This window comes from Anser cygnoides, unplaced genomic scaffold, assembly GCF_040182565.1.
Source record: "Anser cygnoides isolate HZ-2024a breed goose unplaced genomic scaffold, Taihu_goose_T2T_genome scaffold_63_1, whole genome shotgun sequence".
Taxonomy (NCBI): domain Eukaryota; kingdom Metazoa; phylum Chordata; class Aves; order Anseriformes; family Anatidae; genus Anser; species Anser cygnoides.
This window is the reverse complement of record NW_027103080.1, coordinates 112,348-133,707: the sequence shown is the minus strand read 5'-3', so window position 1 is coordinate 133,707 and position 21,360 is coordinate 112,348. Positions and strand designations below refer to the sequence as shown.

The 21,360-nt window shown below is 55.4% G+C and overlaps 1 protein-coding gene across 1 annotated transcript; it reads left to right on the top strand.

Moving 5' to 3' along the window:
- Positions 1-1,830: 1,830 nt before the first annotated feature.
- LOC136789572 (proline-rich protein 36-like) lies at positions 1,831-16,283 on the top strand. The gene is made up of 3 exons (XM_066989613.1): positions 1,831-2,534; positions 2,639-3,767; positions 16,277-16,283. The coding sequence occupies exons 1-3, from the start codon at positions 1,940-1,942 to the stop codon at positions 16,281-16,283; spliced, it is 1,731 nt and encodes a 576-aa protein (XP_066845714.1). The 5' UTR covers positions 1,831-1,939.
- The last annotated feature ends 5,077 nt before the right edge of the window (positions 16,284-21,360 follow it).

Below are 21,360 nucleotides of genomic sequence, written 5' to 3'. Positions count from 1 at the left end.
AGGATAGCACTAATTAATTAGATGAGAAGTGGAGGAAAGGCACGTAGAGGTAGTGAAAATCAGTTAACGTGATGTTCCCAGGAAGCTTCAGTCTGCTTAAGGACTAGGAAGAACAAGCCTAAAGTCATAGCCAAATACAAGCAAGAGAGGAGGACACGCAGCATGAGAAGCTCCTGAGAGAAAGGAGCTCTGTTTTGGGTAAAACTCAGTCCCTTTTTCTATCATGGAGACATCCAAGGGCGTAGGACACGTGCACTTCAGGGAACCAAGAGATGCTGTGCATTTCTCTCGTCCCCCTGACACAGCCACTAGGCGACGATGCTTCCAATTCTCTCTAAAGAAACCTTGCTTTCTCAGGCCCAGGTGTCCAGCTGCACACCAAGGACGTCCCTGGCTCCCAGGCACAGTTCCCAGGCCGAAGGCCGAGCTCCCCTCTGAACCCCCATTCCAGCAGACCTTGCTCCTGGCATGGTGGAGCAGCCACTTCATGTCAGCCTTTTCTCCTGGCAGTCAGCTTACCGCCGTAACCTCTGCCATCGGGGCGCCCGAGAGCCGTGTGAGGTCAGCAGAGAGTCACTGTCAGCCTTTGACCTCACAAAGGTGGGTGGCCATAAGTGCCCTGAGCGTCCAGCTCGCATTGAGTACTGCTGGTGGCACTCGAGGCGTGGAGGTCTGCATGGTGCAATGGGAGACGCCGATGTCCTGCTGCTGGAACAAGAGACGCTGATGTGCTGCTGGTGCAGGAGGAGACCTGAAGGTGCTGCTGCTTACAGGTGCTGAGGAGCGGGCAGCCTCCGTGCCGGTGGCTGAGCATGCTCCTCTTAATTACTGCTCTACCCTTCCTATCTTTTTACTAAGGTGGGTAGAGAGAAATGCCCATATCTGTTTATTTCCTGGTAAGAAATGTAAGAGCCTTGTATCTGCATATTCAGCAGATTCATCCCAGCGCCCTTGGTACTGGCGATCTGTGTTGATCTGTAATAAAGAGCAATCGGTAGCACACCAAGTCTCCGTGACCTTGCATCTAACAGAATCGTCCAAATCCCTGTTGTGATCTCTCTACAGCTGTGGGCTGGCTAAGCTGTCTGTTGGATGGTGAAAATGGGAAATGATTGGGATGGGAAATGATGAGTGGGCCGAGAAATCATTGCTGGGATGGGAAGACTTCCTTGGGGTGGAAAGCCATTGGGCTAGGAAATCAAAGAGATGGGAAATCTTCCCTGGGTTTGAAATCATTGGGGAGCAAAAGCGTCGGGATGGGAAATCACTCCGGGGATGGGGAAGTATTGGGATGGGAAGTCTTTAATGGGGCGGGTAACATTCACTGGGGAAGGAAGTACTTGGAAAAGTAATCAGAGAGATGGGAATTCTTTGGGATGAGATCTCTTTGGATTAAGAAAGGCTTCGTGTCGATGGGAAATATCTCGTATGGGAATCTGTTATCATGTGAAATTGTAAGGATGGGAAATGACCGTTAGGATGAAAAGCTGGTACTGGGACGGGAAATGCTTGGGACGGGGAAGTGTTGGTGTGAAACCGTCCTGGGCATGGCAAATGATGCGTGGGAGGGAAAGCCTGATGGGGATGGAAAAGTCTTGCGACGGGAAGCCTGCTTGGGTCCAAAACCTGCAGTCCTCACCAAGATGGCGGTGAGGGGCTGGTCAGCCGTTGGGACGGAACCGCCGTTGCCCGCGTTCCCCAACCGACCGCCCCACTCTCCAGCCACCATGGCAGGTACAGCAGCCAGCTCCCGCTCCTCCCGGGGCTGCGGCCCTGCTGGCGAGCCCAGCGCCCCAGATCTCACCCCAGCGCCCTTTTTCCCACAGAGGGTTTCCCCAGACGGCTTCCGCGGCTTCCGCAGACGCAAAACTCCCCCTTCGTCGTCCCAGCCGTGCCGCCAACGGTGGCTGCGTGGCTGCTGCCCTCCCTCCCCGGAGCGATGGCGCTGCCCTTGCAGCCCCCCCAGGTACCCACCCTCCCCTACGCGCTGCCCCAGGCCACCGTCTGGCACGTGGTGCCGGGGGTCCAGGGGCAGGTGCTGCAGCTCCCCGCCGGGGTGCAGCTGGCACCTGGGGGGCACCTCCCACCCGAGGGGCACCACCTGCAGCTTGGGCAGCTCCCCGCCGTGGGGCAGCTCCCTGCTGTGGGGCAGCTCCCCCACACCGCTCCTCCCTGGGCCCCCGTCTACCAGTGGGGACAGCCCGTGGGGACGGGGACGGTGCTGCCCCAGGATCCCCTCTGGCTGGGGCCCGGGGCCGTGCTCCATGGGGAGCTCCTGCACCCCGCAGGCACCTGCCTGCTGCAGGCCCCTGCCCACCCCGGCCCCCCACCCCTCCTCGTCCCGGGGCCTCCGCTGCGGGGGCAGGCGCTCCCCGCGCCCCGCACCCTGACCAGCAGCCGGGGGCAGCTGCCGGAGCCCTGCGACCACGCCGTGGGGCTCAGCGAGGACCAGGGGCCCCCGCTGCCCGGCCCCACTCCCCCCGAGCCTGCCCAGGCTCCAACGACCGCCAGCACCCGGACGGTGACGCCCGACGGTGAGTTTGGGGCTGGCGCAGCCGGCCGCTGGGCGCCCCACACCCAGGAGCCATGGGAAAGCTGGCATCGCCCATCCTGGGGGATTTGCTTGCTTTTTCCTCAGCGGCGACAGTTGCAGAGGTGCCTGAGGAGCCCCTGGAGCTGCTTGAGCTGGGCCCCGATGCCTTCGCCGAGGCCTTTCCCCACCTGGCAGGGGACAGCCAGCAGCTGCAGCACCTGCAGGACCAGCTCCCGGCCGACCTGGACATCTCCGGCTTGGAGGAGCTGCTCAGCTGGCTCGATGCCGTGGAGCCCCAGGACGCCTTCCCCGGTGTCCCCAGCAGTCCTGTGCTCAGCCGCTTCCTGTCTGAGCTGCCCGACCTCTGCGAGGACATGGAGGAGCCGAGCACACAGGGACTGGCAGCCACCAGAGCGCTGGGTGAGGTACCCTCAACCCCTGGGGTGCACCCCGAGAAGGTGCAGGGTGGGCGGGCGGTGCAGCCCCCTGCTGTGCCGGCAGCGAGCTCCCCCCTCAAGCCTGCAGCCAGTCCCCAGCTCAGTGCCCTCAGGAGACCCCTGCCCAACCCTCCCTTCACTCTCCCCAAAAGGCCCCCCCACCCTGAATTCCTCACTGCCCTTAGCAGACCCCTGCCCAACCCTCCCTCGCGTCCCCTCAAGAGACCCCCCGACCCTGAATTCCTTAATTCCCTTAGGAGACCCCTGCCCAAGCCTCGCCTGAGTCCCCTCAAGAGCCCCCCCGACCCTGAATTTATTAGAGCCCTTAGGAGAACCCTGCCCAATCCCCCTCTGGGTCCCCTCAAGAGCCCCCCCGGCCCTGAATTTATTAGAGCCCTTAGGAGGCCCCTGCCCAATCCCCCTCTGAGTCCCCTCAAGAGCCCCCCGCCTGCCCCTGCGCCCACCGGCACCAAGTGGGGGGCCAAGCGCCCCACGCCCACCAGCACCCCCAGCACAGCGCAGAGCTCCCAGCACAGGAGGCCGGCGACGGAGAAAACCCCCGGCAAGGAGAAGACGACGCTGCTGGGCCAGGGTGGCCAAGGCCCCAAGACGCTGTGCCAGGGGAAGACGGGTGGCCACAGCGCGGTGGCTGGCAGCAGCAGCCAAGCGGGCGGCGGCAGGCAGCAGCCGGCGAGCGACAGCACCAGGGCGCCCAGCAAGAGAGCCCGAAGCCCGGGGGCTGCTGGGGGGCAAGGAGCAGCGGCACCGCCTCCCCGGAGAGCGCTGCTGCTGCTGGAGCCCCCCCCCATTAAGCCCCGTGCCCGTGCCCGTGCCGTGCGGGCCCAGGACAGGCTCCGTCCCCAAGCCATCGGGGACAAGACGCTGCAGCGCCAGCACCCGGGGACAAAGACCCCCAGCGAGACTTTGCAGCCGCTGGGGGCCAGGGCGAAGGCGCTGGGGCCAGTGCGCCAGCCGCCCTGTGTGCAGCTGCAGCCCACCTCCAGCGGCCCCAGCAGCATGCCCAGGGCCCCGCCGACGGTGCCAGGCTCCAGCGCTGTGCCCGCTGCCCCCCGGCCCCCAGCTGGCGACAAGGCCCAGGCGGTGCCGGCACCACCAGGCAGCACGGCGCGAGCGTGGAGAGCTCCCGTGCAGCAGGCGCCCAGAGCGCCGTGCCTGCCAGCCGCGGGGGGCCAAGCGCAGCGGGAGCCTCTGCCCACGCAGCCACGCACGCTGCAGCGTCCGGCGCAGCCCCGCGTGGACTACGTGCCCTGCGTGGGGCCCTGGGCGGGCGGCGACGCGGCGCCCACGCCGCTGGAGGAGCAGGAGGCGTCGGTGCCCATCACGCCGCAGCAGCGTCCCGAGCGGGAGCGCCTGAAGAAGCTGGCCCAGGAGGAGCGGCAGCGGGCGGCCCACCAGATGAAGATCGGCCCCGTGCAATTCTTCGTGCAGCGGCAGAAGGACCACGCCATAGCCAAGTATTACGGCTACCCGTGACCCTGCGCTCCTCGACGGCCCCCGCAGCACCCGGGCCCGCTCAGCATGCAGGCACAGAGACCTCTGCAGGCGCCTGCTCCAGCTTCAGCCACGCTCCTCAGCCCTTGCCCCCCTCGCTTGCCCTCTCCCTTCTCCAGTGCTGGAGCTGGGCAGTGTTTGCCACTTTCAGGGATGGGCAACTGGGGCAATGGGAAATGCGCGGGTCACGAATGAACGTTGCAGTGGGAAGCTGTTGGGATGTTGGCAATAGCTGGGGTGGGAAAGGTTGGGCATGGGAACTGCTTGTTGGGACACCAAATGGCTGAGGTCCCAAACTTATTTCTTCGTTCGGGTCATTTCTCTTATTTAGTGCCTTCCTTATTAAATTCCTCTAGTGTAGGTGTTCACTCAGCAAGGCCTCTGCCTGCAGCTGTTCTTGCACTGGGATGCCGAGGGGATTTCATGCAGCCCGCTCCCGCTGCCCATGCTCAGTCCGTGCATGGATGTGGGCATGGCCAGCACGGACGGGAGAAAATGGGTGGACGGCTGGGTGGATGGGAGGGTGATGGGAGTTGGGAATTCAGCCTTGGGATCAGACACGGGAGGTTGTTGGGATAGGAAATGATCAGTGGGATGGGAAGTCACGATGGGGATAGGAATTCATTAGAATGGGAAAAATTGGTTTCATTTTTATTTCATTAAATTTACTTTATTGACTGTGTTGTACAGGATGGCATTTTTTTAGGTTCTCTTCCTTTTCTACCCTATTAAACTCTCTTTATCACAACGCACTGCTTTGTGCTTTAGTTTTCCTTCCGAGTCGTTCTGGATTCACTCAGGGTGGGGGGGACATTAGTGAACGCCTGTGTGCTTCAGATCCAAGGTCACCTTTGCCCTCAACTCAAGATACATATTTGCATCTGTTGTCATGATACAAAATTAACAACAACAAAATAAAAGTTAACTACTTCCGAGCACCAGCTGTACGTTTGCTGGGTCTGCTCTATGCATTTGAAGACCATTCAATACTATTCAGCACCTTCAGGAGGAAATGTGTGGTTCTAGGGAAATGCGTCTTGATCTGATGCAAACCTGTGACGCACCCTGCGGCCCCTGCAACCCCTGTGATTTTACCTGCAGCCCCTGCAATCCCTGTGATTTTACCTGCAGCCCTTCCAACCCCTGTGATTTTACCTGCAGCCCCTGCAACCCCTATGATTTTACCTGCAGCCCCTGCAACCCCTGTGAAGTTACCTGCAGCCCCTCCAACCCTTGTGATGTTCCCTGCAGCCACTCCAACCCTGGGACAGGCCCTACAGCTGGCTCCGGGGACTACCCCGTTGCCGTATCAGTCGCCAATACACACAAGATGAAGGAATGAATGCGAAGTCATCTCGTTTAGGCAGGGAAGAAAGTCCTCAGAAGAAGGGGAAGGAGCAATAGGAAGGCGAGGCAGCTGACCCCAATGTAGGGCCATCGAAGGAAAGAGGAGGCTGTTATAAAATAGAAAAGAGAGAAAAGCAGCAGTAAGCAGGTGATCCCCATCCCTGGGCGAGCTGCGAGACATGATGGGACAAGATTTCAGCTGTCATGCAGGCGAGCACATTGTCACCTGGCTGCTGCGATGCTGGGATAACAGCTCCGGGAGCCTGGAATCGGAGGGCAGGGAAGCCAAGCAGCCGGGATCCTTCTCTGGGGAAGGGGGCACTGAGAAAGCGATCGGAAACGGGGCACAAGCCTCTGGAGGCGGCGCCCGTCAGGCGTGAAGGAAAGGGATCCCTTCCAGGAAGATGCTGTGGGGTTGCTGAGGGTCGAAGAACAGCAGGTGTGGTGTTTTTCCTCAGCTGGGCAGCTGAGCTCCACCTCAACCGCTCTCTCCCTGCCCCTCCTCAAACGGAAAGGGGAGAAAATAGGATGGAAAGCGCTCAAGGGCTGAGAGAAGGACAGGGAGATCACTCCACTATGATCGTCACGGGCAAAAGAGGCTCAGCAGAGCCTGTTCCAGTCCAGGCCGGGCCTGCTCCTGCGGGGGCTCTCCACAGGCCGCGGCCTCCTCCAGGCCACATCCACCTGCTCCACCGGGGGCTCCTCCACGGGCTGCAGCGTGGAGATCTGCTCCGTGTGGGACCCGTGGGCTGCAGGGGGACAGCCTGCTCCACCAGGGGCCTCTCCCCAGGCCGCAGGGAAACTGCTGCTGTGAGCCTGGAGCACCTCCTGCCTCCTGCTGCACTCACCTTGGGGGCTGCAGAGAGGTTTCTCACTCCTCCCTGACCCAGACGCTGCTGTGCAGCAGGTTTCTTTCCCTTTCTTAGGTGGGCTCTCACACAGGCGCAAAACATCATCCTTTTTGTCTCAGTTCTGGGCAGCAGCGGGTCCCTCTGGAGCCTCCTGGAACCGGCCCTTATCTAACATGGGGCAGCTGCTGCATTCTCCTCACGGAGGACACCCCTGCAGCCCCCCGCTACCAGAACCTGTCCTCGTAAACCCAACACAAGACACCGACCGAGCCTCCCTGATTCCCAGCAGGTGGGTCAGGCTGGGAACCCAGGCCAGTGCCCGGCAGAGCCTCCTGGGCCTTGAAAAGCAAGCTTTATGGGCACGGAGCACCCAGAAAGAACGGAGTCACACAACAGGATTCATTTCCAAAACCGCCTCGTAGACACCTGGGCCAAAGAGCAGGGCCTTGAGCGGGTATATCACAATGACAGAGTTCATTTCCTTCCCAGTAGCTGGCATGTGCCGTTTTTTGGGATTTCGGGGCTACAGCGTGCTGCTAAGAGGGATGTCTTAGCTCTTGCAGGGCAGTGCTTCCACTAAGGCCAGGACTTTTCTGCATCTTCTACTGCCCTGCAAGCGAGGATGCTTGGGGCACACAGGAAGCTGGGAGGGGACACAGCTGCAGGGATTCCATAAGACACAAGCAAATGCAGCCTTGGCTTGGTGACACTTCCTGTGGATTACTGCTCAACACAAATTACCTCGAGCAAGTAACTGTGACGACTAAAGGAAAGAGACGTATGGATGCTGCTAAGCTCTTCTAGCTTTTACCAGGTAGGAAAGACACCTCTGTAGCAGGCGTGAAGAGGATAGCACTAATTAATTAGATGAGAAGTGGAGGAAAGGCACGTAGAGGTAGTGAAAATCAGTTAACGTGATGTTCCCAGGAAGCTTCAGTCTGCTTAAGGAGTAGCAAGAACAAGCCTAAAGTCATAGCCAAATACAAGAAAGAGAGGAGGACACGCAGCATGAGAAGCTCCCGAAAGAAAGGAGCTCTGTTTTGGGTAAAAATCAGTCCCTTTTTCTATCATGGAGACATCCAAGGGCGTAGGACACGTGCACTTCAGGGAACCAAGAGATGCTGTGCATTTCTCTCGTCCCCCTGACACAGCCACTAGGTGACGATGCTTCCAATTCTCTCTAAAGAAACCTTGCTTTCTCAGGCCCAGGTGTCCAGCTGCACACCAAGGACGTCCCTGGCTCCCAGGCACAGTTCCCAGGCCCAAGGCCGAGCTCCCCTCCGAACCCCCATTCCAGCAGACCTTGCTCCTGGCATGGTGGAGCAGCCATTTCATGTCAGCCTTTTCTCCTGGCAGTCAGCTTACCGCCGTAACCTCTGCCATCGGGGCGCCCGAGAGCCGTGTGAGGTCAGCAGAGAGTCACTGTCAGCCTTTGACCTCACAAAGGTGGGTGGCCATAAGTGCCCTGAGCGTCCAGCTCGCATTGAGTACTGCTGGTGGCACTCGAGGCGTGGAGGTCTGCATGGTGCAATGGGAGACGCCGATGTCCTGCTGCTGGAACAAGAGACGCTGATGTGCTGCTGGTGCAGGAGGAGACCTGAAGGTGCTGCTGCTTACAGGTGCTGAGGAGCGGGCAGCCTCCGTGCCGGTGGCTGAGCATGCTCCTCTTAATTACTGCTCTACCCTTCCTATCCTTTTACTAAGGTGGGTAGAGAGAAATGCCCATATCTGTTTATTTCCTGGTAAGAAATGTAAGAGCCTTGTATCTGCATATTCAGCAGATTCATCCCAGCGCCCTTGGTACTGGCGATCTGTGTTGATCTGTAATAAAGAGCAATCGGTAGCACACCAAGTCTCCGTGACCTTGCATCTAACAGAATCGTCCAAATCCCTGTTGTGATCTCTCTACAGCTGTGGGCTGGCTAAGCTGTCTGTTGGATGGTGAAAATGGGAAATGATTGGGATGGGAAATGATGAGTGGGCCGAGAAATCATTGCTGGGATGGGAAGACTTCCTTGGGGTGGAAAGCCATTGGGCTAGGAAATCAAAGAGATGGGAAATCTTCCCTGGGTTTGAAATCATTGGGGAGCAAAAGCGTCGGGATGGGAAATCACTCCGGGGATGGGGAAGTATTGGGATGGGAAGTCTTTAATGGGGCGGGTAACATTCACTGGGGAAGGAAGTACTTGGAAAAGTAATCAGAGAGATGGGAATTCTTTGGGATGAGATCTCTTTGGATTAAGAAAGGCTTCGTGTCGATGGGAAATATCTCGTATGGGAATCTGTTATCATGTGAAATTGTAAGGATGGGAAATGACCGTTAGGATGAAAAGCTGGTACTGGGACGGGAAATGCTTGGGACGGGGAAGTGTTGGTGTGAAACCGTCCTGGGCATGGCAAATGATGCGTGGGAGGGAAAGCCTGATGGGGATGGAAAAGTCTTGCGACGGGAAGCCTGCTTGGGTCCAAAACCTGCAGTCCTCACCAAGATGGCGGTGAGGGGCTGGTCAGCCGTTGGGACGGAACCGCCGTTGCCCGCGTTCCCCAACCGACCGCCCCACTCTCCAGCCACCATGGCAGGTACAGCAGCCGGCTCCCGCTCCTCCCGGGGCTGCGGCCCTGCTGGCGAGCCCAGCGCCCCAGATCTCACCCCAGCGCCCTTTTTCCCACAGAGGGTTTCCCCAGACGGCTTCCGCGGCTTCCGCAGACGCAAAACTCCCCCTTCGTCGTCCCAGCCGTGCCGCCAACGGTGGCTGCGTGGCTGCTGCCCTCCCTCCCCGGAGCGATGGCGCTGCCCTTGCAGCCCCCCCAGGTACCCACCCTCCCCTACGCGCTGCCCCAGGCCACCGTCTGGCACGTGGTGCCGGGGGTCCAGGGGCAGGTGCTGCAGCTCCCCGCCGGGGTGCAGCTGGCACCTGGGGGGCACCTCCCACCCGAGGGGCACCACCTGCAGCTTGGGCAGCTCCCCGCCGTGGGGCAGCTCCCTGCTGTGGGGCAGCTCCCCCACACCGCTCCTCCCTGGGCCCCCGTCTACCAGTGGGGACAGCCCGTGGGGACGGGGACGGTGCTGCCCCAGGATCCCCTCTGGCTGGGGCCCGGGGCCGTGCTCCATGGGGAGCTCCTGCACCCCGCAGGCACCTGCCTGCTGCAGGCCCCTGCCCACCCCGGCCCCCCACCCCTCCTCGTCCCGGGGCCTCCGCTGCGGGGGCAGGCGCTCCCCGCGCCCCGCACCCTGACCAGCAGCCGGGGGCAGCTGCCGGAGCCCTGCGACCACGCCGTGGGGCTCAGCGAGGACCAGGGGCCCCCGCTGCCCGGCCCCACTCCCCCCGAGCCTGCCCAGGCTCCAACGACCGCCAGCACCCGGACGGTGACGCCCGACGGTGAGTTTGGGGCTGGCGCAGCCGGCCGCTGGGCGCCCCACACCCAGGAGCCATGGGAAAGCTGGCATCGCCCATCCTGGGGGATTTGCTTGCTTTTTCCTCAGCGGCGACAGTTGCAGAGGTGCCTGAGGAGCCCCTGGAGCTGCTTGAGCTGGGCCCCGATGCCTTCGCCGAGGCCTTTCCCCACCTGGCAGGGGACAGCCAGCAGCTGCAGCACCTGCAGGACCAGCTCCCGGCCGACCTGGACATCTCCGGCTTGGAGGAGCTGCTCAGCTGGCTCGATGCCGTGGAGCCCCAGGACGCCTTCCCCGGTGTCCCCAGCAGTCCTGTGCTCAGCCGCTTCCTGTCTGAGCTGCCCGACCTCTGCGAGGACATGGAGGAGCCGAGCACACAGGGACTGGCAGCCACCAGAGCGCTGGGTGAGGTACCCTCAACCCCTGGGGTGCACCCCGAGAAGGTGCAGGGTGGGCGGGCGGTGCAGCCCCCTGCTGTGCCGGCAGCGAGCTCCCCCCTCAAGCCTGCAGCCAGTCCCCAGCTCAGTGCCCTCAGGAGACCCCTGCCCAACCCTCCCTTCACTCTCCCCAAAAGGCCCCCCCACCCTGAATTCCTCACTGCCCTTAGCAGACCCCTGCCCAACCCTCCCTCGCGTCCCCTCAAGAGACCCCCCGACCCTGAATTCCTTAATTCCCTTAGGAGACCCCTGCCCAAGCCTCGCCTGAGTCCCCTCAAGAGCCCCCCCGACCCTGAATTTATTAGAGCCCTTAGGAGACCCCTGCCCAATCCCCCTCTGGGTCCCCTCAAGAGCCCCCCCGGCCCTGAATTTATTAGAGCCCTTAGGAGGCCCCTGCCCAATCCCCCTCTGAGTCCCCTCAAGAGCCCCCCGCCTGCCCCTGCGCCCACCGGCACCAAGTGGGGGGCCAAGCGCCCCGCGCCCACCAGCACCCCCAGCACAGCGCAGAGCTCCCAGCACAGGAGGCCGGCGACGGAGAAAACCCCCGGCAAGGAGAAGACGACGCTGCTGGGCCAGGGTGGCCAAGGCCCCAAGACGCTGTGCCAGGGGAAGACGGGTGGCCACAGCGCGGTGGCTGGCAGCAGCATCCAAGCGGGCGGCGGCAGGCAGCAGCCGGCGAGCGACAGCACCAGGGCGCCCAGCAAGAGAGCCCGAAGCCCGGGGGCTGCTGGGGGGCAAGGAGCAGCGGCACCGCCTCCCCGGAGAGCGCTGCTGCTGCTGGAGCCCCCCCCCATTAAGCCCCGTGCCCGTGCCCGTGCCGTGCGGGCCCAGGACAGGCTCCGTCCCCAAGCCATCGGGGACAAGACGCTGCAGCGCCAGCACCCGGGGACAAAGACCCCCAGCGAGACTTTGCAGCCGCTGGGGGCCAGGGCGAAGGCGCTGGGGCCAGTGCGCCAGCCGCCCTGTGTGCAGCTGCAGCCCACCTCCAGCGGCCCCAGCAGCATGCCCAGGGCCCCGCCGACGGTGCCAGGCTCCAGCGCTGTGCCCGCTGCCCCCCGGCCCCCAGCTGGCGACAAGGCCCAGGCGGTGCCGGCACCACCAGGCAGCACGGCGCGAGCGTGGAGAGCTCCCGTGCAGCAGGCGCCCAGAGCGCCGTGCCTGCCAGCCGCGGGGGGCCAAGCGCAGCGGGAGCCTCTGCCCACGCAGCCACGCACGCTGCAGCGTCCGGCGCAGCCCCGCGTGGACTACGTGCCCTGCGTGGGGCCCTGGGCGGGCGGCGACGCGGCGCCCACGCCGCTGGAGGAGCAGGAGGCGTCGGTGCCCATCACGCCGCAGCAGCGTCCCGAGCGGGAGCGCCTGAAGAAGCTGGCCCAGGAGGAGCGGCAGCGGGCGGCCCACCAGATGAAGATCGGCCCCGTGCAATTCTTCGTGCAGCGGCAGAAGGACCACGCCATAGCCAAGTATTACGGCTACCCGTGACCCTGCGCTCCTCGACGGCCCCCGCAGCACCCGGGCCCGCTCAGCATGCAGGCACAGAGACCTCTGCAGGCGCCTGCTCCAGCTTCAGCCACGCTCCTCAGCCCTTGCCCCCCTCGCTTGCCCTCTCCCTTCTCCAGTGCTGGAGCTGGGCAGTGTTTGCCACTTTCAGGGATGGGCAACTGGGGCAATGGGAAATGCGCGGGTCACGAATGAACGTTGCAGTGGGAAGCTGTTGGGATGTTGGCAATAGCTGGGGTGGGAAAGGTTGGGCATGGGAACTGCTTGTTGGGACACCAAATGGCTGAGGTCCCAAACTTATTTCTTCGTTCGGGTCATTTCTCTTATTTAGTGCCTTCCTTATTAAATTCCTCTAGTGTAGGTGTTCACTCAGCAAGGCCTCTGCCTGCAGCTGTTCTTGCACTGGGATGCCGAGGGGATTTCATGCAGCCCGCTCCCGCTGCCCATGCTCAGTCCGTGCATGGATGTGGGCATGGCCAGCACGGACGGGAGAAAATGGGTGGACGGCTGGGTGGATGGGAGGGTGATGGGAGTTGGGAATTCAGCCTTGGGATCAGACACGGGAGGTTGTTGGGATAGGAAATGATCAGTGGGATGGGAAGTCACGATGGGGATAGGAATTCATTAGAATGGGAAAAATTGGTTTCATTTTTATTTCATTAAATTTACTTTATTGACTGTGTTGTACAGGATGGCATTTTTTTAGGTTCTCTTCCTTTTCTACCCTATTAAACTCTCTTTATCACAACGCACTGCTTTGTGCTTTAGTTTTCCTTCCGAGTCGTTCTGGATTCACTCAGGGTGGGGGGGACATTAGTGAACGCCTGTGTGCTTCAGATCCAAGGTCACCTTTGCCCTCAACTCAAGATACATATTTGCATCTGTTGTCATGATACAAAATTAACAACAACAAAATAAAAGTTAACTACTTCCGAGCACCAGCTGTACGTTTGCTGGGTCTGCTCTATGCATTTGAAGACCATTCAATACTATTCAGCACCTTCAGGAGGAAATGTGTGGTTCTAGGGAAATGCGTCTTGATCTGATGCAAACCTGTGACGCACCCTGCGGCCCCTGCAACCCCTGTGATTTTACCTGCAGCCCCTGCAATCCCTGTGATTTTACCTGCAGCCCTTCCAACCCCTGTGATTTTACCTGCAGCCCCTGCAACCCCTATGATTTTACCTGCAGCCCCTGCAACCCCTGTGAAGTTACCTGCAGCCCCTCCAACCCTTGTGATGTTCCCTGCAGCCACTCCAACCCTGGGACAGGCCCTACAGCTGGCTCCGGGGACTACCCCGTTGCCGTATCAGTCGCCAATACACACAAGATGAAGGAATGAATGCAGAAGTCATCTCGTTTAGGCAGGGAAGAAAGTCCTCAGAAGAAGGGGAAGGAGCAATAGGAAGGCAAGGCAGGCGACCCCAATGTAGGGCCATCGAAGGGAAGAAGAGGCTGTTATAAAATAGAAAAGAGAGAAAAGCAGCAGTAGGCAGGTGATCCCCATCCCTGGGCGAGCTGCGAGACATGGGACAAGATTTCAGCTGTCATGCAGGCGAGCACATTGTCACCTGGCTGCTGCGATGCTGGGATAACAGCTCCGGGAGCCTGGAATCGGAGGGCAGGGAAGCCAAGCAGCTGGGATCCTTCTCTGGGGAAGGGGGCACTGAGAAAGCGATCGGAAACGGGGCACAAGCCTCTGGAGGCGGCGCCTGTCAGGCGTGAAGGAAAGGGATCCCTTCCAGGAAGATGCTGTGGGGTTGCTGAGGGTCGAAGAACAGCAGGTGTGGTGTTTTTCCTCAGCTGGGCAGCTGAGCTCCACCTCAACCGCTCTCTCCCTGCCCCTCCTCAAACGGAAAGGGGAGAAAATAGGATGGAAAGCGCTCAAGGGCTGAGAGAAGGACAGGGAGATCACTCCACTATGATCGTCACGGGCAAAAGAGGCTCAGCAGAGCCTGTTCCAGTCCAGGCCGGGCCTGCTCCTGCGGGGGCTCTCCACAGGCCGCGGCCTCCTCCAGGCCACATCCACCTGCTCCAGCGGGGGCTCCTCCACGGGCTGCAGCGTGGAGATCTGCTCCGTGTGGGACCCGTGGGCTGCAGGGGGACAGCCTGCTCCACCAGGGGCCTCTCCCCAGGCCGCAGGGGAACTGCTGCTGTGAGCCTGGAGCACCTCCTGCCTCCTGCTGCACTCACCTTGGGGGCTGCAGAGAGGTTTCTCACTCCTCCCTGACCCAGACGCTGCTGTGCAGCAGGTTTCTTTCCCTTTCTTAGGTGGGCTCTCACGCAGGCGCAAAACATCATCCTTTTTGTCTCAGTTCTGGGCAGCAGCGGGTCCCTCTGGAGCCTCCTGGAACCGGCCCTTATCTAACATGGGGCAGCTGCTGCATTCTCCTCACGGAGGACACCCCTGCAGCCCCCCGCTACCAGAACCTGTCCTCGTAAACCCAACACAAGACACCGACCGAGCCTCCCTGATTCCCAGCAGGTGGGTCAGGCTGGGAACCCAGGCCAGTGCCCGGCAGAGCCTCCTGGGCCTTGAAAAGCAAGCTTTATGGGCACGGAGCACCCAGAAAGAACGGAGTCACACAACAGGATTCATTTCCAAAACCGCCTCGTAGACACCTGGGCCAAAGAGCAGGGCCTTGAGCGGGTATATCACAATGACAGAGTTCATTTCCTTCCCAGTAGCTGGCATGTGCCGTTTTTTGGGATTTCGGGGCTACAGCGTGCTGCTAAGAGGGATGTCTTAGCTCTTGCAGGGCAGTGCTTCCACTAAGGCCAGGACTTTTCTGCATCTTCTACTGCCCTGCAAGCGAGGATGCTTGGGGCACACAGGAAGCTGGGAGGGGACACAGCTGCAGGGATTCCATAAGACACAAGCAAATGCAGCCTTGGCTTGGTGACACTTCCTGTGGATTACTGCTCAACACAAATTACCTCGAGCAAGTAACTGTGATGACTAAAGGAAAGAGACGTATGGATGCTGCTAAGCTCTTCTAGCTTGTACCAGGTAGGAAAGATACCTCTGTAGCAGGCGTGAAGAGGATAGCACTAATTAATTAGATTAAAGTGGAGGAAAGGCACGTAGAGGTAGTGAAAATCAGTTAATGTGATGATCCGGGGAATCTTCAGTCTGCTTAAGGAGTAGCAAGAACAAGCCTAAAGTCATAGCCAAATACAAGAAAGAGAGGAGGACACGCAGCATGAGAAGCTCCCGAGAGAAAGGAGCTCTGTTTTGGGTAAAAATCAGTCCCTTTTTCTATCATGGAGACATCCAAGGGCATAGGACACGTGCACTTCAGGGAACCAAGAGATGCTGTGCATTTCTCTCGTCCCCCTGACACAGCCACTAGGTGACGATGCTTCCAATTCTCTCTAAAGAAACCTTGCTTTCTCAGGCCCAGGTGTCCAGCTGCACACCAAGGACGTCCCTGGCTCCCAGGCACAGTTCCCAGGCCGAAGGCCGAGCTCCCCTCCGAACCCCCATTCCAGCAGACCTTGCTCCTGGCATGGTGGAGCAGCCACTTCATGTCAGCCTTTTCTCCTGGCAGTCAGCTTACCGCCGTAACCTCTGCCATCGGGGCGCCCGAGAGCCGTGTGAGGTCAGCAGAGAGTCACTGTCAGCCTTTGACCTCACAAAGGTGGGTGGCCATAAGTGCCCTGAGCGTCCAGCTCGCATTGAGTACTGCTGGTGGCACTCGAGGCGTGGAGGTCTGCATGGTGCAATGGGAGACGCCGATGTCCTGCTGCTGGAACCAGAGACGCTGATGTGCTGCTGGTGCAGGAGGAGACTTGGAGGTGCTGCTGCTTACAGGTGCTGAGGAGCGGGCAGCCTCAGCGGGCAGCTGAATCAGAGGGCAGTGAAGCCAAGCAGCTTCCTTCTCTGGGGAAGGGGGCACAGAGAAAGTGATTGGAAATGGGGTACAAGCCCTCAGCCTCTAAAAGCAATCCCTCAGATGTTTAGGTATAGTAAAGTTAGGTATATCTGTTTGACTCTAGACCCCAACATGTTTGTTAGTGTTCTGGTTTGTCCACTGACTTCATAGCTATGGTGCACTTCATTCTTAAAATGGGAAGTTTCTACCAATTTCCCGTCCAAACTTGCTCATAAGCCAACTGCAGTCATCATTTCAGATGTGTCTCCCAACTTACACATTTCCTATTTCTCCTTGATATTTACTCAAGAAATTCATTTACGTAGAGACAACATATTCTTCTCTCAGCTGGCCTCTGGCTGGGCAGAATGATGTCCTTTCATTCCCTTCCAGACAATAGGCAACCTGTTCCTTCTGTGTTGTGAACTCTTCCTCCTAAGTTCAATGTGAATACAAGTGGCAGAACTGTGCCTCATGTCTCAAATGAGTGTCAGGGCTGCCTTGTCCAGTGTATTCATACTGGAGGGGAAAAAAAATGAATAGCCATACACACTATATAACCACTTAACTTTTTCAGTCCTCCTTGTGCTAACAGTGCATGAACGTGAGGTTTTGTTGTCATTTTGTTTGTTTGTTTGTTTGTTTTAAACTCCTGACTACCATATAGCAAACATGACAAAAAATCACCCTTTTTTGAGAATCTCTGAGAATGGCTCTGCTTTGTATTATCACATGTCACTTCACCTGAACCATTTCAATCACAAGCGATAGCCTTCTGTCAGGCTTGGTAGTACTTCCCAACCTTATGTCACCTGCAAATCTCAAAGCTCCTGTGTAATTTTTAATCTTCAGCCACCATGTCCATACCGAACATATCTAACTTTGAAGTCAGCTCTGCCCTGAATAGGAGGTTGGGTTTTCAGAGGTCCCTTCCAGCCTACATTTCTCCATGAGTCTTTGCCTCCTTAGCAGCTGCAGTTTCAGAACTGTCTCTGAGAATTACCATAGGTAACCACTCCTTTGCTGGTAATTCCCTCTTCAGTGTGAACAATTGCAAATTCCCTTTATTCACTTGCAGCCCCAAAGCTCAAATCCGTAGATAATGTATCAGAAGCTCACAGAAAGTGAAATAGATGGAGTTCATCCCCTGTGTAGGGAAGAACTGGTCCTACAAAGGAAAGCCACTAAATTATCTGGAAACAATTTAGCTCTGATAAATTATCTTGTAAATTACACATTACCCCCTACTTCCCTGGTCTTATCTGTTCTTGCTACAAAACTTTGCACGGTGTTGATGTCAAACTAACAGGCCCACACTTGTTTGGATGACTCTTTACCCTCTTCTGGACAGAAGTATATTTGTTACTCTCCCATTCTGGGGACTATCCCCGATTTGCACAATTGTTATGCATTTTTCCTACTTGACTTGTTGTTCTGCGTGCCAATGCTGTTAACAGGCTAGGTAGATATCAGCTTTTCATTTTTCACTTGAATCACTATAGATTTTTATTTCACCTCAGATGATGTTGCGCCTAGTGCCCTACCCTCCTTTTCAATGGGAGTCCTGTCACTGCCCTTAAGATCACATTGTTGTTGCTGTTAGATGCAGGAAATCAGATTTGCAGCATTTGAGACATCAGTAACTTTTGACCTAGTTTTGCCTCAAGTGTGCAACTGTCCTAATTTGTTCTCTTTCTTCCCTCTGGTTTCTGTGGCTTAAGTACCACTTACTATTATTGTTTAATTTCCTATGTGAAGGAGGTTTTTGGTCATTCTTACTTTATTTCTGCAGTTTTTAACCTCTGAAACATACCTTTTCTCATCGCTTTCTTCCTCTTTGAATTTTGAATTTTAACTATGCCTTCTCTGCACTCAAGTCCCAGAGCTGCTTAGTCAGACTCAATTATTCATTTCCTTAGATTTCAAGGTTTGCATTTCTAAGCCTCAGAACCTTCATTCTAAACCTGGTTTTGTCTGTCTTGAAATGTAAAATGAGAAAAGTCAGCTCATGATCACACTTTATTCAAATTTTACTACATTTAAACCCATACAGGAGCCAAGTCTAAAACGGTCTTGTATTTTTTCACTTTTGGGAAGAAAGCCATCACATAGTATACCTGTATGAACATAAGTGGTAATTATCTTTCAATCTTTTGCTGGAAGTTAAAGTCTCCCATAATTCCCATTATTGTTTACGTGTCTGATAACTGTACAGAGATAATTCACTATTAGACTGGAGCTAAGAGCAAAGAGCGGGCTAGCAAGACTGTCTATCTTTAGCAGTGATTTGCACAAAACCACGCTTTTGCTGACCCATAACATTTAATTTCTCTATCCTCTGCTTCTTGCTAACACAAAGCACCATCTTATTCCATCCATTTGCCTTGGTTTCCAGCCTTCCTGAGATTTATCGGTCCTTGTATGACATTCATGCCTTTGTTTCACCCTTCCTGTGTTGACACTTGTCATAACAGTTTTAGATCCTGAACATGATCATCTCAAAGTTTGCCTGACAGTTAGGTCTTCCTCACATTGTCATAGAGTATCAGGTCTCCACCACTTGAAATAGATCGTATTGGATTAGATTATTGGCACCGTCTCTTGTGCTGGTAGTCCATTATCTTCACAGTCCGTACAACTGGCCATCAGTGAACATGAAGCGGCCTTATCCTGCCCGTTTACCTTTCTGGAAATCAGCCACTCTCTCTGCCTAGAGCAGGGAATGGATTTTCCTCACCTTTCTTCAAAAGCTCTGAAGTTTTCTGTGATCTTTCCAATTTTATGGTATGATAAGCTTTTGCTTCCACCGAAGGGTAGAAGTCATTATGAATAGTGCCAACAAAACAGAAACATAACAATGAAAACGATATTTTAATTCAGAATAGGTATTTGAAAAGTTCACCTTTTCTAGCACAAATGGGGAAAAGAAAAAAAGGAAAAAAAAAAAAAAGCAGTCCTAAAACATCAAAACTGTGGCCAAAGAATTAGAAGAAACACTATTTTTCCAAAGCTGCAATGTTTCCCATTCATCTGGCTGGGCCAGCAGAGCACTGGAGACCTGGATGCACTGCACTCATGGCTGGTTACCCTAAATGACCTGCAGGGAGATCTTCTTATCTCTATCCCTCTGTTTCTCCTTTCAATCTCTGTTTTGTCTGTTTGTATCACTAGCTCTCAAATCGCCACTGATATATGCACGTGCAGCACCCAGCACAACCTTGTTTCAGGCTCCAGCGGGACCTTTAGGCATTACCATCCTGTAAACAAATAACAATGATAGTGAGTGTAATTACAATCGTCAAACTATTCCAGCTCCACATCATTAGCCATGCCCTGAGCTAAATAACATTTCAATCAGTTCGATATGTCATCTGTGGCTTTCTTCACCGTCACTTGCAATCCAGCAAACTCCTTCCTTCACGTTTCTAGATTAGACAGAGGGTTCTCAACTGCAGACATCCAATTCCCTGTTCAGGAAGCAGTGAGACCTTTCCTCTTCTCACAGATTTAAGATGATATCCAAGCATCATGAGACACAGTGCGTATGTCTCCTAGGCCCATCCCATGAGAGCAGGACATTTACCACACATGAGAAGAAGACTTAATGCAGTGGCAAAGCAAAATACTCAGTGTCAAAGCCATGTCGAGATGATCATTAAAGACAGATCAAAATTACCCAATGCAGGAGGAAAATCTATCGTTTGTAGAAGATTATGTTCTCTGATTATTAGTTTCAAAATTAGTTTTTCCTTTGGATTTCCTCTGAACTTAAACTTAGTTTGGAATGCCTTTGGTTTTGAATATTTCTAAAATTGTATTACTTCTCCTAAGTAAGTTGCTAGTCTGTTCTATTTACGTGAAATTCAAATAATATTGTGAAGTATCTGCCATCAGTTTTACTGTGTGCCAGGCTGAGTTCCCTGATGAATTTCAAATTTCAGATATGAAACGGTAAAGGTTAAAAAAAAAAAAAAATGTTACAAAGGGTACTTCATGCAGTAGCATAAACTTCTGTTTTCTCAAAACTTGTATCAGTTCATCTCACCAGGACCAGCAGGGGAAGCACACTCTGCCTAGGCACTGGCAAAGGCACACAGTGAGACTGTAGGGTCTCTTGCTGGGGTCATTCAAAATTTGACTGTACAAGCCCCTGAGCAATATGACAGGGCTTTAAAAATGGCCCTGCTTGAAGTACGGGGGTGATCTGGAGACCTCTAAGGTGCTTTCCAACAAAAGCTTTTCTATAATTGTATGAAATCACCTGCAATAGATTAACCCTTGTCGTTATTCCCATCACAGGAAATAACTGTGACCCCTGGGTAACAGGTGAGCTTACTGCGACACCAGGGAGAGCCTTCCTGTACTGAAAGGCAACCTGTAGGAAAGCTGGGGAGGGAGTCTTTATCAGGGCCTGGAGCGACAGGACAAGGAGTAACCGCTTTAAACTGAAAAGTTAGATTTAGAATATATATTAGGAACAAATTCTCTACTGAGAGTACCTCACATCCTGTGCATCTGCCAACTTCTGCATTTTATGGTTGCCTCCCCTACTTAAGAGAGGATATTGGAGTGCTGTGTGAAACACTCAGATCTTACAGGAACAAAACAATACCTTACCTTTTGCGTTCAAATATGTGCCCAGTACGTTCAGCTAAAACAACTTCTAACCTACAGCGTTTGGTCGAAAGTTCCAATTTCTGTCTCAGTTTCATGTACACCAAATTTTCAAGCAGGATTTCTGGGCCAGTGTCGTCTGTCTGTGATAGACTGCTTTGCTAGATCATCATTCACTGCTCCCTCTGCCAGGCACAGGCCTTTCTCTCTTAATCCCTTGTAAGAAAACTTGCAGAGGTATATGGGGTAGCAGTCAGCAGTGTAAAAGAATAAGAGACATACTGCCTTCGTACATAGATATACAACACAATATCAAAGATCTCATCAAGGTCCACCAAGGAAAGGAAGCAATGCAGGAGAAAGAAGACAGGACAACAGGGGGAATGGAGAGCATAAGGGAGGAGGCAGCCAGTGGCCTTAAAAACAAAGCATAAAAATAACTTCCAGTAGTGGGACATAGTGAATTGGAGCTCTAAGGTCTGCATCTAGAGATGCCTTTTATCTTTATCATGCAGTTGTGGAGATGGGTCCTCTGGTTTTGGTCATGTTTTTTCACATTCTGCAATTATCTCCCAAGAACCACCCCCTGTTGGGCAGAAAGGTAGAGGTGCGCTCCAGAAACACAGCGATGGCAAGGAGTCCTCCACTTCATTCTTCCATTTTTTTCCAGCTGGAAGCATCCATAGTTGTCAACTGAATTGGTTTTGAGGAGTAGGAAAGACAGCATTGCTGGATTTCTGCTTTCTCCTAGATCCTATCATACCACATCATGACAGTTGTCTTTGTTTTATGTCCTTTTATGCCTGGATGTTTCTCATTTTTATGAGTGTGGGGTTTTCTATTTTTCTTTCTTTCTCTTCTTT